A 14,418-nucleotide genomic window follows, 5' to 3' on the forward strand; every position below is an offset into this window, starting at 1 on the left:
GTGTGACAACTTGCCCCGGTGCCCCATCTATATTTTACAGAGGGAAGTGCTAAAAAGCCGAAGGAAGCGAGAGAGAGAGAGAGAGAGAGAGAGAGAGGGGGGGGGGGGGGGGGGACCTAATTACGATATTAATCAAGCTTTAATTTCAATTAATCTCCAGTAACCATCACACGCGCTCACTAATCAGTGGAGCAATGCAGCCAACTACACAGTATTAACACATCTCAAGCCCTCGGCAGGATAGAAAGAAAGGAAGAAAGGGGCTGATGAAGAAATGCATGGTCTCAGTGAAATCAAACTGACTTGATGCCTCTCATCCAACCAGAAAATCAGCACAGCACTGACAGAGAAGGAACAGCATGAGATTATGAATTTTACACTGAAATACAACGATTTTTGTTTGTTAGGCGAAACATGCCCCTTGCGTCACTCCTCAGACATGCGCTTTCTCGCAAAATTCTCCTTCATCATGTGATTTAATAGCGCTTTCTCATGGGCTCTTCCTCGTCATGTGACGCAACTATTTCCTTAAAGCTTCAGTTCTACCGTGTTGCCATGTCCTCTAACTAATAAGCAATTTTGGGTCTATTTTTTGTAAGTTAAAGACTAGTTTATTTCTAGTTGTAATGTTAACTATTTTAATTATATTCATGTAAATGGGAATGATTTTCAAAAATACATAATTTTGCAGTTTACTCATCTAAAACGGAAAAGGATCGCTTGTTTTAATGTTTTATTATTATTTTTTTATTAAGTTACTTGTGCCGCATGGGAAACCTGGCAACTCCCCTGTCATGTGATATGAACACATTTCCTGTGCTCGCCTCTAGCGCTACACAACAACGCCGTCAGACTTGAAATTGGAACGAAATCGTATCGCTCGTCGGATCTAACAAAGGAAAATAAATAAATAAACAAATAATTTAAAAATACCAATGAAGAAGACCATAAACCACTGTAGAATAAGGACAAGTTTTGCTACTGATTTGAAACAGACACCTGACGTCTCGTTGTAATGTTGGCTGGTTAGCTAGTTAGTTAATGTTAACCGGTCGCGGTGTGATTTGTTTGTTTTAAATTGACTTATTATAATCTGGTATTTACTAAACTGGATTGACTTCTGCCTGTAACTGTCCGCTACACAACACTGTGCTAGTGTTTACCTGGTCATCGCGGTTGAGTTGAACCTCTTTTTACATCTTGGCAAGATCAAATCTGCCAAACCAGTTCCAAAATGTCAAAATACACCACTTTTGCTGATGCAGCTGATGATCACAATCCATTTCAGGTAATATGCTGTTACAGTTTTTGTAATTTTGTAAACTGCTTGTGTTGTTGTCATTTGTGGCCTAATTTGTATAGTGCTGTACCTCTGGGGATGCTGTCATAAGACTTGACAGTCATCAAAGGTCAGACCAATCATATTAAAATACATGACTGTATTCTTGTATGAATGATCCTTCCAGTCTGTGTCCTTGACATTCTGGTCTGGATTTGAGCTGCTAGTTGTTGATGACTTGCTGCTGTAAGTATAGCTAGATTAAATAACCAACTAATGAAATTAAATATTTCAAGGAAAATGATTATAATGAAACGGCATGTGTAAATAGACTATCAGTCAAAAGTTTGGACACACCTTGTTATTGTTTATTGTTACTATTTTCCACATTTTAAAATATTAGTTAAGTCATCAACAATGTAAAACTGTAGTGTCTAAATTAGGCTAAAAATATTATTTTATTACATTTTTAGTTTTAGTTTAATTTAAATTTTTTTACAGAAAAGTAAAATAAAATGTCACAAAGGTGTAGGAATTATACAGTGGCCAAATAAGACAAAAAACAATGTTTTGAAGTGAAGTCTGTACATGGGTGCAGTTTATATTTGTCTTTAAATCTAAATTTAAGTAAAAGACCTTTAGGTCAGAAGGTTTTTAAGATCATGAGAACATAAATTCATCCATGTGTGTCTTAACCTTTGAGTGGCAGTCTATTATTTTATGCTATTGCTGGTTAGTTACTTGCAGTTTATCAGAAGAATTTCATGTCTTATTGTGTTTTGAAGGTTAGTCCCCCTATAGCAGACGAAGTTATTGCTTCAGAAACAATGATATTAGTGCAAGATTATAAGTTTAAAGGCACAATATGTAAGATTTTTTAATTAAAATATGCGAAAACCACTAGAACAGTGTTATATATTTTGCTGACTTGTGTACTTGCATTATCCCAAATGTTTCAAAGAATGTTTAAATCCAGAGAAATAAGCAATTTTAACTAGTGACACGGACCGTGTCCATAGTGTCATTGTGTCGCCTGCCAATGATGTCATAACCCCTCGATTTCTGGTTTTGTTTTGTAGAAAACATGGAAACACCAGACGCTTTAATATGTTGTGCGTTTTATTAGACCTGTGACGACCGCACAGAGTAGCATTATAACAGAACTTTCAAATGTATCTAGTATGATAAAACAGCACTGCTTTTTTTCCCCACATACGCACGACCGGAAGGAGTGGAAGCGGTCGACTGTGGGATAATAATCAAGCGTAGCGTTAGTTCTGGCAGGTCACGTTAGTCAAGCTCGCATCAGCTGACCTTCAGCTGATCCTCATCAAACTACGCCTTTGATTCTTTGTTTATTTTGAATACTCGCCCTCTAGCGGCGAAAATTACATACTGTGCCTTTAAAGTACCAGTTCTTAGGCGACCTTGAGCTTCGTTTAAAATGTTACATTTTTGTGGTATCAGCCCAGATATTTAATTATTATCTATCACCTGCTATAAATGAACTGAAAGGTTTGTTTTTCTTGTGTTTGCAGGATCCATCAGTGACTCAGCACAGTAGCAACACTGGCTATGCCACGCTGGACCTCTACAACCCATTCGACAACAACACAACAGCGGTAAATATGTCCGTCCTGACCATTGTCAGTGTTGGTCAGGCTGTGTTTACATAGCCTTTAATTATTAATACATCACATGATGGGAGTACAATGGATTATAAACAGTTTCATGTCAACTTCAGTTACCTCTGCTCTGCAAGAGAAAATTCTTATCAGATCCTTTTGTCATTGTGTTTGTAATAGGGCTGGACAATAATTCAATATCAATATGTATCGCGATATAATTTTTTTCAATAACGGTGATATGATTTTTAAACACATTTCCGATATTTCGATATACATTACCAGTTTCCCATACATTGATTTATTTGTGGCGTTTGACTTCGTTGAATAAACATGAGCACTGCACGTTTCAAAATCATAACACGGCGCGGGTGTTTTATATGAATGTATCTCTGAAGGGAATTGAATGTCTTCAGAAAAGTTTCGATGGCATTTTCATTTGATCTGATAAAGTAGCGTTCATGAGCGGAGCTGCTTTGATTACAGCCATTACTGGAGAAACCGCTAGTTTTATCACTCTAAAAGCGCCTCCAAATAAAAAGCTTTTGTAACATTATACACTATTCCATTCAGTATAATTTCTTTTATTTTTTTGGGAAAGAAATTATAGAAATTAATACTTTTACATTATAAAGGCATTTATAATGTTACAAAAGATTTCTATTTCAGATAAATAGTGTTCATATCGATATCGGAATTATATCGTATCGACCGAAATTAAGAAATATATCGTGATATCAATTTTGGCCATATCGTCCAGCCCTAGTTTGTAATATTATGTTTTTAAAGACTTCAGTTAATTTGTTGTGTTATACCAGTCCTGCATGATTATGATGGCTTATTTTTGCTTAATTAGATTTTTATTAAGCTGATAGTAATTGGTTTGCTTGTTGTTTTGGGTAATGAAGCCTCCACCTCCCTATGAAGCCACATCTCCTGCCGCACCTCCTGCCCAAACGCCTCCCAGTAGCACCACACCAACTGAGCCCAGGAATTATGGATCCTCTGGAACACAGGTGCTGTTTAGAGTAACTAATTGAGCCATATTTGTTCACACAGGGCCATAACACTGGATTTACTATAACTGTTGCTTCTGGTAGTTTATTGTTAAGATTTGCAACCAGCACACAGTTGGCCCCTCTTCAAGCCAGTGTATGCTACTTATTCCAGTTATAAAGCAATATTTTATTACCATCCTGTTAGATCTAGATCTGTCACCCATGATGTAATTCTAGAGTGGTTATTGAGCAGTAAAGCTGTTTTAACCATCAAAATGGTTGCATGATGGTTATATAATTTGATCTTATTATTAATTATTTCATTCTATATTTGGACAGCTTTAGAATTTTTCACAAAATGAATAGTATGATTAAACTGATTTGTATGGATAATCTTAAGGCCACTGACTGATGTTTATTATTTTGTTTATGGGAATAGCAAGATAATAAAGTAATAAAATAAATACGCACTACCGTTCAAGTATTAATTACTGATACCGTTGGGATTTCTGAAGGATCACGTGACAGGAAGATTGGAGTAATGACTGCTGAAAATTCAGGTTTGCATTACAGGAATAAATTACACTTTAACTAACATATTAAAATAGAAAACACTTATTTGAAATTGGAATCATGTTTGAGATTATTACTGTTTTAACTGTATTTTTGATCAAATAAATGCGACCACACATTTCGAACAATAGTGTATTTTCCACTAATTAATAAACTAAAAATTCATACTGCTGTGGAATAGTAAGCACAGTGTACAGCTGCATTTCAACTATAATTTTGCTCTCTGTTGAGTTGCAAACAGTTGACCATAAATATATCTCATCTATTTAATACTGTGCAAAAATGCTTCTTAATGTGGTAGTGACAGAAAACAGTTATGCATTTCATAATTGTTAACTGCCTCTCGCTCTCTCTCTGTTGCAGTCTGCAGTAAATGCCACCACAGCAGATCTGTTGAGGAAGCAGGAGGAACTAGAAAGAAAAGCAAAAGAGCTGGAGAGAAGAGAGAGAGAGCTGAATGCACATGCGCTTGGGTCTGGAGCCAGTGAGTGAAGGCTTGTGAAAAAATATCTTGATTTGTGTTTTAGCCAGGGGAATTCAATGTAAACGAAACATCTTGTACAGTGATAGTTGATAGTCTTGTCTTCAGTTTTGACCTGACAACCATCCACAACATCCTAACATTGTCTTGGCGGGTGTTTCATGTGCAGCCACTACTCACATTTTCAGAAAATGTACTTATCTTGATGCAGTTTTGATTAAAAGTATTTCAGCTATCAAAAAGAGTGAAGTACTCCCAGCTCCATTTGCACATTTACCCTATACAAATCCACTTTTGGATAAACAATTTCACACAATTCTGCAGATTTTCAACACAGAAAATGGGACAAGCAATCAGTGTGTTTTTTAGGAATGAAAGGCTTCAATTCAGTCAAGATTAGCAGAATATACAAAGCATAACACATTTAAATAATAATAATTTACGCTTTTTTTCTGCATGAAAGAGAGCAAAGTACAGTAGGAATAGAAAAGGATTTTATGTAAAAGATGACAAGACAGATGGATCGGCATAAAACAAGTGTATTTTAAGAACTGAAGTGATTATTTAGATGGACTTCTAAAATTGTTGCTCAGGGTTACAATGAAGGTGCAGAGATGGATGAGACCTGAATGATAGAGGAGGGGACAAAGAAACAGCACGTTTAAAAAGATGACAGTGATGGATGGATGGATGGTATTTTCAAAGGAGGAAGATTTAGACCTTGGCGGTAATGAACAAGACATTAATGGAGTGTGATTGATGAATGGGGATAAGAATCTCTCTCTGTCCTTCTCCCTCAGCTCGTCAGAATAATTGGCCCCCATTGCCCTCCTTCTGCCCAGTGGGACCATGTTTCTATCAGAACATTAATGTGGAGATTAGCCAAAGCTTCCAGCGCACTGTCACCACCATGTACTACTACTGGATGTGTAAGTTTGCTCGGTTTAGTACTGTACGTCTTTTGCAGTGTGTGGATGGTTCTGGTTTGTATCTGTCCTCCATCATTTTTAGTAAATACTTCAATTATGAATTTATCATGCATGCTTTCATCTGTTAAACTGAAATTGTTAGCCTCCTCTGTAGTGATTGACCAATATATCGGCCAGCCTGATTAATCGACCATTATTTGGCCATTTTGAACAGTGAATCTCAAAAGCCTTGTCAATGGACAAGTTTCAAATTTTGTTTTTTTTGTAAATACTGGGTAAAATAAAAAGTGGTAGTTCACCCAAAAGTTGTTATATTAACTCATTTACTCACTCATAACTTATTCATTAACTCACCCTCATGTGATTTTGTAAGATACCTTTGACTAGAACTTTAAATATTACACAGGGTTCCCACGCTTCTTGAAAGTACTTGAAAGTACTTGAATTTCAGACATATGGATTCAAGGCCTGGAAAGTACTTGAAAACAATCATAGGTCCTTGAAAGTGCTTGAATTCAATTTGAAAAAAAAAAATTGTTTATGCAGGGATTACGCTACGACGGATTTCTGTCAATTGGAAAAAAATTAGGGGAAAAGAAACATGTAGCGTGTATAGTGACGCCGCTCGCATCATTCACAGTCGGGTTATTAGCAGAGAACACAGAGCAGGATTTGAATTTCGGCGCGGGATTGCGGCTATTAATAACCATTCTACTCATTCCCGGATTGGGGGTGGAGATGGGGTAGCTCGAGAAAAAAGCTTAGCGTGTGTGTTGATGTGCAGCCTGAGCGGGACAGCCCACTCCCGCAACATGTGTGTCCCGCTCCCGCAAACATTCTAATATTGTATATTAGAGGGATTCAAGTTTTCCGTCGCTATGACGGATTTCCGTCAATTGGAAAAAATGAGGGGAGAAGAAACGCGTGGTGCATTGCAGCTGCATGTTTGAGCTGCATTCCTCTAGGTCAAAGATGAAAAAGTGGGATTTACAATAAAAAGTAATTTACAAAATTAGTTTGACTTGATTTAATTTATTAATGAGTAACGTATCTTTTGAGTGAATGTGCCCATTTTTAATGTTAAGAGATTTTACCATGTTAATTGCAACATTTAACCACTTTTTATTACCGGTAATTAAAAAATTGAGAAATTCTTTCAAATTTAAATATTGTACAAGAACTACAGCGGTGTGTATCACCAAATCACATGTATCACATATCAGCAGTTGCTCCCTAGTATAGGCCTATTGGTCAACCACTACTTCAGTATGTTATTTGGCTTGTTAGTCTGCAGTTTTCCTTTATACTTATCTTTCTCTCTCTCTTTTTACCCACTTCTCTCATCTTTTTTTTCTTGTAGTCACAGCATGCACTTTGCTCTTTAATCTCATCTCCTGTTTGGCTATGTTCTGTGCGGACCCCATCAATGGAGTTGGTTTTGGTCTTGCCATACTCTGGTTTCTCCTCTTCACCCCCTGCTCCTTTGTTTGTTGGTACAGGCCTGTGTACAAAGCCTTCAGGTACGTACCACTGTGGTCTCTCACTGAGGGTGGGACACCTAACTTGTGTCAATTTATTTATATATTTTTTTAGATGTAGCAAACACATTTTTAGCAATACTCCGGTATTAAGTGCATTTAAAGGAATAATCACCCAAAAATGAAAATGATAAAAATTTACTCACCCTCAGACCATCCAAGATGTAGATGAGTTTGTTTCTTCATCAGAACAGATTTGGAGAAATGTAGCATTACATCACTCACTCACCAATGGATCCTCTGATTAATACCAGAGGATCCATTGGTGATCAAGTGATGCTAAATTTCTCCAAATTTGTTGGAGAAACAATCTCAACTGCATCTTGGATGGCCTGAGGGTGAGCACATTTTAAACCATTTTTTATGTTTGCGTGAACTTCGGCATAAGTCTTGTAGATATGAGTAATTCTTGAAATTATGCCGATTTCTGACACTTTTTGCCTCCTCGACGACAAAATGAGTGGGAAATAAACATGAAAATGTATAATAGTTTGTTATACCATTATGTTAACATTTTTAGAATTTATATGTCAGCCAAATGTTTCCAAACATAATGAACTGGTCATTGTGCGCTTCCGTTTCTCAACAGGAGTGACAGTTCCTTCAACTTCTTTGCATTTTTCTTTGTCTTCTTTGCCCAACTGGTGCTTTATGTTATCATGACTATTGGTATCCCTGGCTGGGGCTTCAGGTGAGCATGACAAAACATTTGAACAAATTTGGTTATCAACCTGTTGATTGTCATTTAGTGTCATTCCATTCTTTCTAATTTGGCCACTGGCTTGTTACTCTTTAAATTTTTCTTTTTCTCTCCCATTTGTGTCACAGTGGGTGGATCGTGAGTTTAGCCGCTCTTGGCAAGAGCAAGGCAGTGGGTGGGATCATGATGATAAATGCTGTGCTCTTCACCGCTCAGGCGGCCTTGGGAGTGGTGTTGCTCAAGAGGGTAAATCACATCACCAATAACAGCATCCATTGGCCGTCAAATTAGGGATATAACCTTAAGTATAAGTTGAAAACCATACAAAATGTTTATCTTCATCCAATTTTGAAACTGTGTTGTCATCATCTGTGGATTTTCAACTGCTAATCCAGGGTTTGACTGACCTTTTTATTTTGAAATAATGCAATGATATTTTAAATGCAGACTCTTTTCAGAGTCTTTTTTTAATCAAATAAATGCAGCCTTGGAGAGAATAAGAGACTTTAAAAATCCATCCCCAAACTTTTGAACAATAACATATGTAGAATTTTTTTTTTTGCATCTTTTCCCATCAGGTTCATTCTATGTACAGACAGACTGAAGCAAGCTTTGAGAAGGCCCAGGCTGAGTTTGCTACCGGTGTGCTTTCCAATCAGGCAGTGCGCCAGGCAGCCACCAATGCCACCGTTTCTGCCGCACAGGGCGCCTTCACTGCACCCCGGTAGAGAGACATGACTGAAAGAAAATAAATGAGGTTGAAGAACCTGTTTGCTTACACAGCCTAAAGACAAAGTGACTTCTTCTAGCACTCCTAGATATGGCCAAGTTGTCTTGACAAACCAACGCACTTACCCTAGACCCGTCTCGTATGCATGACTCATAATGATAGTAAAACACCACTGGATTTTCATTTGTATTTGTTGGTCTTGCTGAGCATTAGGCCATTAGTTTGGACATGCAAAAAGGATCTAGGTGTTGGTTGATTTCAAGTTATGGGTTATAAATGCTGTCTATGAGGATCTATTATCAACTAATACAATAGTCTTTCTGTTTATCATGCTAGAAAAAGTCACTAATTTGTTAAGAACGTAAAAATACCTAATACCCCAGGTTTTGGCTTACAATTCTTGTCTCTCTTACATTTCTAAAGCTTGTAAGTGTAAGATACAGCAGCCTTGCAGATTCAACAAAGACATGCCACATTCTGCCTTTGCTTTTCCCTTGACTTCCTTCTTTGTGTGTAAATAGCTGTACATGGCAAGGAAAGGGATAATTTCATTGCTCTAGAATGGAGGTTACTACTTAGAACCTAAGAAGTTTAACTTGCCAAAAGTTTTTCTTAAGTGAAAGAGAGAAATCCCATACCATATTTTAGAGATTCATCATTCAGGTTATTAGTCTGTTGGTGGATGGATTTCTTCCTTTGACCTTTATTTATGAAAAAGCATGTTTTGATGCAGCTTTAAACTATTGTATGTAACTCTTTGCAGTTAAACACGACTGGTAATTTGAGGCAGGTAATTCGTGCTTTGGAATACATAATCATACTTCATACCTTAATATAAAACTCAAAATTTCTTATCCAAATGAAAAGAACAAGATAGGTGCGGTTATCAGTGGCCAACGTATTTGTGTTGCTTTTGTAATTTGTAACTTTTTTTTTTGTTGGTAATTTCAATCTAACGTTTTGTCTAACACTAGTACAGCAGTGTCGAACTCCGGTCCTGGAGAGCCGCAGTCCTGCAGAGTTCAGCTCCAACCCTTATAAAAACTCACCTGCCTATAGCTTCCTAGTAACCCTTCAGACCTTGATTAGCTGGTTCAGGTGTGTTTGATTAGGGTTGAAGCAAAACTCTGCAGGGCTGCGGCTCTCCAGGACTGACGTTCACCGCCCCTGCTATAGTATATACCTAAATGAAAGTATTACTTGGTTGTTTTACCGTTACTGTATTGCTGTTGTATGTTCTTGTAACTGTGTTATTTGTTTTATTAAAGTTCATGAATATGCATATTATAATTTGCCTTTGCACTTACTATATATTAAACGAATAAATGTTTAGTATAGCCTAATATATGTTTAATATTTTATTTATTTTTCTATATATATTTTTCTTTTGTTGTTGTTATACAAGTATCTTAAGTCATTATATGTTTGTTATAAAATCTTAATGAATAGTAAGGCTTTGATATGAAACAGTAGAGGACATTTTACTTGGTATTTCATCCCGACATGTATGAAAATACTACCATATTTTTTTTCGTTTTACTTTCTCTCAAGAAATTATTATAAATAGTACGATGTTTTGAATGTTCGAAATTACGCGTCTCCTTGACAACCGACGCTCCTTTCCAACAGAGCCGTTGAGAAACAGACAGTTATAATGACAGTGGTTTCGACACGCTTTGATCTCGCCGTCACGTTGTTCAATATGTTTGAGTGGGTTTAAGTAGGATAGACAGCAGTTTCAACTATATTTGCAGCAATTTTTAGTGATTATTAACAAATCATTTGCATTGATTGTGTATTGATAACTACACTGACTACGTTTTACAATCGCATTTTATTCTGGGGAGTGATGAAGTGACAGCATTAATATTTTTTTCTAATATGCTTATTATTTATATTATAATTAGCATAGTATTTAGGGTTAAAATAGAGAAAATGTTTTTAAATTCCAGTGCAAAGAGGCAAATTAGAGGCGTTTGGTGGCCAGAAAAATAATATTCCTATGCAATGCCATAGTTTAACCACTAGATGCCCGTATGGCTGTTTAATAAATATAGCCTATATTTAGCTCTACTCTTATTAGCTTATTTATTAATGTATTTTATGTTTTGCATTGTATATTTAGACATTATCAAACACTCAATGTTTATAAGTTTTGCTTTTTTTTTAATGTTGAATTTAAGTAGATTAATTCCTCACATCCCAGTATTATTTTATGACATTTATGTAAGAAGACAATATAAGTGAATGTTAAAAAGGCCAGCAAATACGGAATTTAACCCAATAAAAAATGTAAATAACGTAAAAAAAAAGAAAGAAAAAAACTCAAGACAACCAACTGCATTCAGGGAAACTTGTATTCCTTTAATGGGCAGTCTTCACTGAAACTCATTCAGCTATCTACAGGGAGAGAAAGATTGCAGAAAGAAAAAAAAAACGTAAAAATATGACAGCTAGCATCTGGTTAGGATCGCTACTAAGGTGTTTCTCACGTTATCTAACTGCAAATATAGCATAACTGCCTATAATCTAAAACTAAACATTAACTATAACGCGTTTCATAAAATACAAACTACTGGACAGATTTCCGCGAGGTAAACCAATTTGTTAAAATGCCAAAAACTGCTGTAATTTCCTCAACGTTCTGGCCAGTGTGCTCGAGAAGCACTGAAATGAATGGGCTTCAATACTGGAACTATTGGCTGCTCCATGACACGCTTTACTTCCGCGTTCCGCAGTTCCTATGGAAGCCTATGGGAGTGTCGCAAATCTGTTTCTCAACGGCTCTGCTTTCCTAGTGCCAGCGTTATAGCTCTATAGAAGCTTTTAGTGAGTGAAGATGGCGGAGGCTGCTGCTGCTGCTCCACGACACCGGTTCTTCTGTCACTGCTGCAGAGGTGAAATCGACCCCAAGCTGCCTGTAAGTACACGGAAACACTTCATTAACAAGCGTGCGTGCGTGCGTTTTGTGTGCTTACCCTGCTGCGATACGCCTCAACGCAACTGAAGTTTTCCTAATTACAGTTATAACTTACAGTAGACGTACTAACTTACAGTACTGCTTATATTTCTTATACATGTAGTGTTTGTATGAGTTGACGCGCATTGGTATAGAACTATGGGAATGTGGTTCACGAAACTAAACGTTATAAGGAGTGTGTGATGAATGTCATGGGTGCGAGGAATTCAGTAACCAAGTTTGGGAGTTACACTGATGCCAAATTTAGCACAGCCTCGACCGTCTGCAACCCTGGTCAAGTAGAAACACACCCATGCAGTACATTGATTGGCAGGTGTGCAGATCCTGGACAGGTTGTCTGACACAAAGGTGCATGTAATATAATAATAATAATAACAAATATATGAATGTAATCCTCCAACCTAAAATACTAATACCGTGTTTTTTTTGGGGTTTTTTTGTCATGTCTATTTGGTACACATGTAAATCACATGGCATACAGTCACACAAGGGTTAAACTGTATTCTCAGGACAAAGAGATTTTTAGATAAATGTCAGGTCAATGCAAGTTGTCACGTGTTTTAAAACAATACAGTATTATGTGATTTTTTTGTTTAAATTTAGTTGAAAGCCTTTAATAGGCAATTTAATGGCAGGTTACATTGTGACAGCTTGCCTCGTATAGAGTGTTGTCACAAAAAGTTAACATGTTAAATGAATTTTTTTTTTCATGGACAATAACAATGGAAATGCTCAATAGCATTTTGCAGTCAAGATAGTAAAATACATATATAAACCTTGAGAATTATTCACTGCAGTTAAACTAGTGACAACTGTGACAACTATCCCTGGTATCTTATTTATTTGCAACCTAAAAAACATTACAGATAAACATTTTCTTTACATCTGATGTACCTGATAATGTACATGTGTTTGAACAGGAATATGTTTGTCCCAGATGTGACTCTGGTTTCATTGAAGAGGTGTCAGAGAACTCAAGGTGAGTTTTGCTTTTATGTCAGTAACTAATGATCGAGATTGTAATATTTTTCTTTACTGTAATTCCATAGATCTCGGTTTACTCAACTTGTTTGTCATTTACATTGAGTAAAACATGCTTCATTAGTTTTCTTCAGAGTCGTGATGGTGCTGGTGCTGCCGCTGTAGGCGGTGATGACATGGCCTCACAGTTTGCAGAGGTATAATACTTTTTTCCCCACTGTCTTCCAATAACTGATTATTTGAGCATCATATATCATTAACTATGAAAAACGTAAACTAAACAAAAATTAGAAATGTTGCCTTGCCAAAGCAATAAAAGCAATACAATTAATTAATAAAAAGTGGTAATAAATAAAAAAGCAAAAACTAAAATAAATAAAACGTAAATAGTAATATTTAATAAAGCTAAATTAATAAAAATGACAAAAGCACATAGCAGAATTACTAAAAATTAAGTAAAATTTAAATGAAAAATAAAATCTAATTCAAAATATTAATATAAACTTGTAATTAATAAAAATTTGTAATTACAAAATGATAGATATATAGATCAGAGGTGTGCAGTGGTGTTCTGAAATGAGAAGGTTTTTTTTGTTTTTGTTTTTTAATCAAATGTAGATTCATGCCCCAGTCACATTTTCTTGGTTAAATAAACATTATTTACAATATCAGAAAAAGAGAGAGAGAGAGAGAGAGAGAGAGAAAACACAATTCAATTCTATTAAATTTTTTACAACAATGTAATCAATATTCTATTTATTAAAGCCAAGTATGAATCTCATCAAGTTAGTGTTTTTAAGCATTTTACATGTATTCCAAAATGATAACTCAAGGCAGTAACAATTTAAACTAAATATTTTATTTGTGAACTTATGTTCAGCTATTCCTTTTTAATAGTTAACTTTGAACTATTTTTTGAATTTTTCAGATCATCAGTCATCAAAGCTCGGTAAATATTGGTCACAGACACAGATTTACCTTAAATTTCACAAAGCTGATTAATCACTAAAAACTCCCACAGATCATGTTTTCATGCCATTTTAAGTCTTATTTTGACGTAACAAAGTGGTTATATCTAAGTGTGTGAGTTGTTTACTTACTTTTTTAATTAGTCTTCCCATTAACGCCATTATATTGTTCATTCAGACTGATTTGTGAACACGGAACGCGCACAAACACAAGAGGCAGGATTTATCGCATGAACCAATCCCAGCCAACCATAACCAGTCATATCCAATCGTATCGTGATGGAGGCATTGCCTCCTCTCTCGTGTCTTTTCCCCATTCATCCTCAATTACCCCCCCACTAAACCCACTGCACACTTTAGGGGGTCTGTTAAAACTCAATGGGCTCAGGGGAGGCAGGACTTCCTCTGTAACTTTACCCACTGGTGTCGCTGTTTGACAATGTTTCTTTAGAAAAACGAGTGATTTATACACTTTTTATATTTTGTAATATTTGCATTGTTTTATTTTTGTACTACAAATTTTTTTCTCATCCAATTCTCCCTTGCCTCCTCAGAGGAAACGCCCCTGATATATATATATATATATATATATATATACACAGTGGGTACGGAAAGTATTCAGACCCCCTTCAATTT

The 14,418-nt window shown here is 36.1% G+C and overlaps 2 protein-coding genes across 4 annotated transcripts in view; both read left to right on the forward strand.

Moving 5' to 3' along the window:
• The first annotated feature begins 801 nt into the window (after positions 1-801).
• On the forward strand, positions 802-9,889 carry LOC107656474 (secretory carrier-associated membrane protein 3-like). The gene is made up of 9 exons (XM_016444349.1): positions 802-1,288; positions 2,818-2,901; positions 3,813-3,920; positions 4,839-4,959; positions 5,757-5,885; positions 7,246-7,405; positions 8,013-8,114; positions 8,252-8,369; positions 8,702-9,889. Exons 1-9 carry the CDS (start codon positions 1,235-1,237, stop codon positions 8,849-8,851), a joined length of 1,026 nt encoding a protein of 341 aa, XP_016299835.1. The 5' UTR covers positions 802-1,234; the 3' UTR covers positions 8,852-9,889.
• Positions 9,890-11,567: 1,678 nt separating this feature from the next.
• Positions 11,568-14,418, forward strand: part of LOC107656472 (E3 ubiquitin-protein ligase RNF115-like) — a 9,890-nt gene continuing 7,039 nt past the window's right edge. For 2 of the 3 annotated variants that reach the window (XM_016444346.1, XM_016444347.1), the window contains exons 1-3: positions 11,568-11,773; positions 12,754-12,812; positions 12,939-13,011. In XM_016444346.1, coding sequence (XP_016299832.1) covers positions 11,693-11,773; positions 12,754-12,812; positions 12,939-13,011 — 213 coding nt within the window. In that variant the 5' untranslated portion in view covers positions 11,568-11,692. The remainder of the gene's footprint in view (positions 11,774-12,753; positions 12,813-12,938; positions 13,012-14,418) is intronic. The other variant, XM_016444345.1, reaches the window with a different exon arrangement.

The sequence above is a fragment of the Sinocyclocheilus anshuiensis genome, unplaced genomic scaffold (assembly GCF_001515605.1).
Source record: "Sinocyclocheilus anshuiensis isolate Anshui unplaced genomic scaffold, SAMN03320099.WGS_v1.1 scaffold2019, whole genome shotgun sequence".
In the NCBI taxonomy this organism is placed as follows: Eukaryota; Metazoa; Chordata; class Actinopteri; order Cypriniformes; family Cyprinidae; genus Sinocyclocheilus; species Sinocyclocheilus anshuiensis.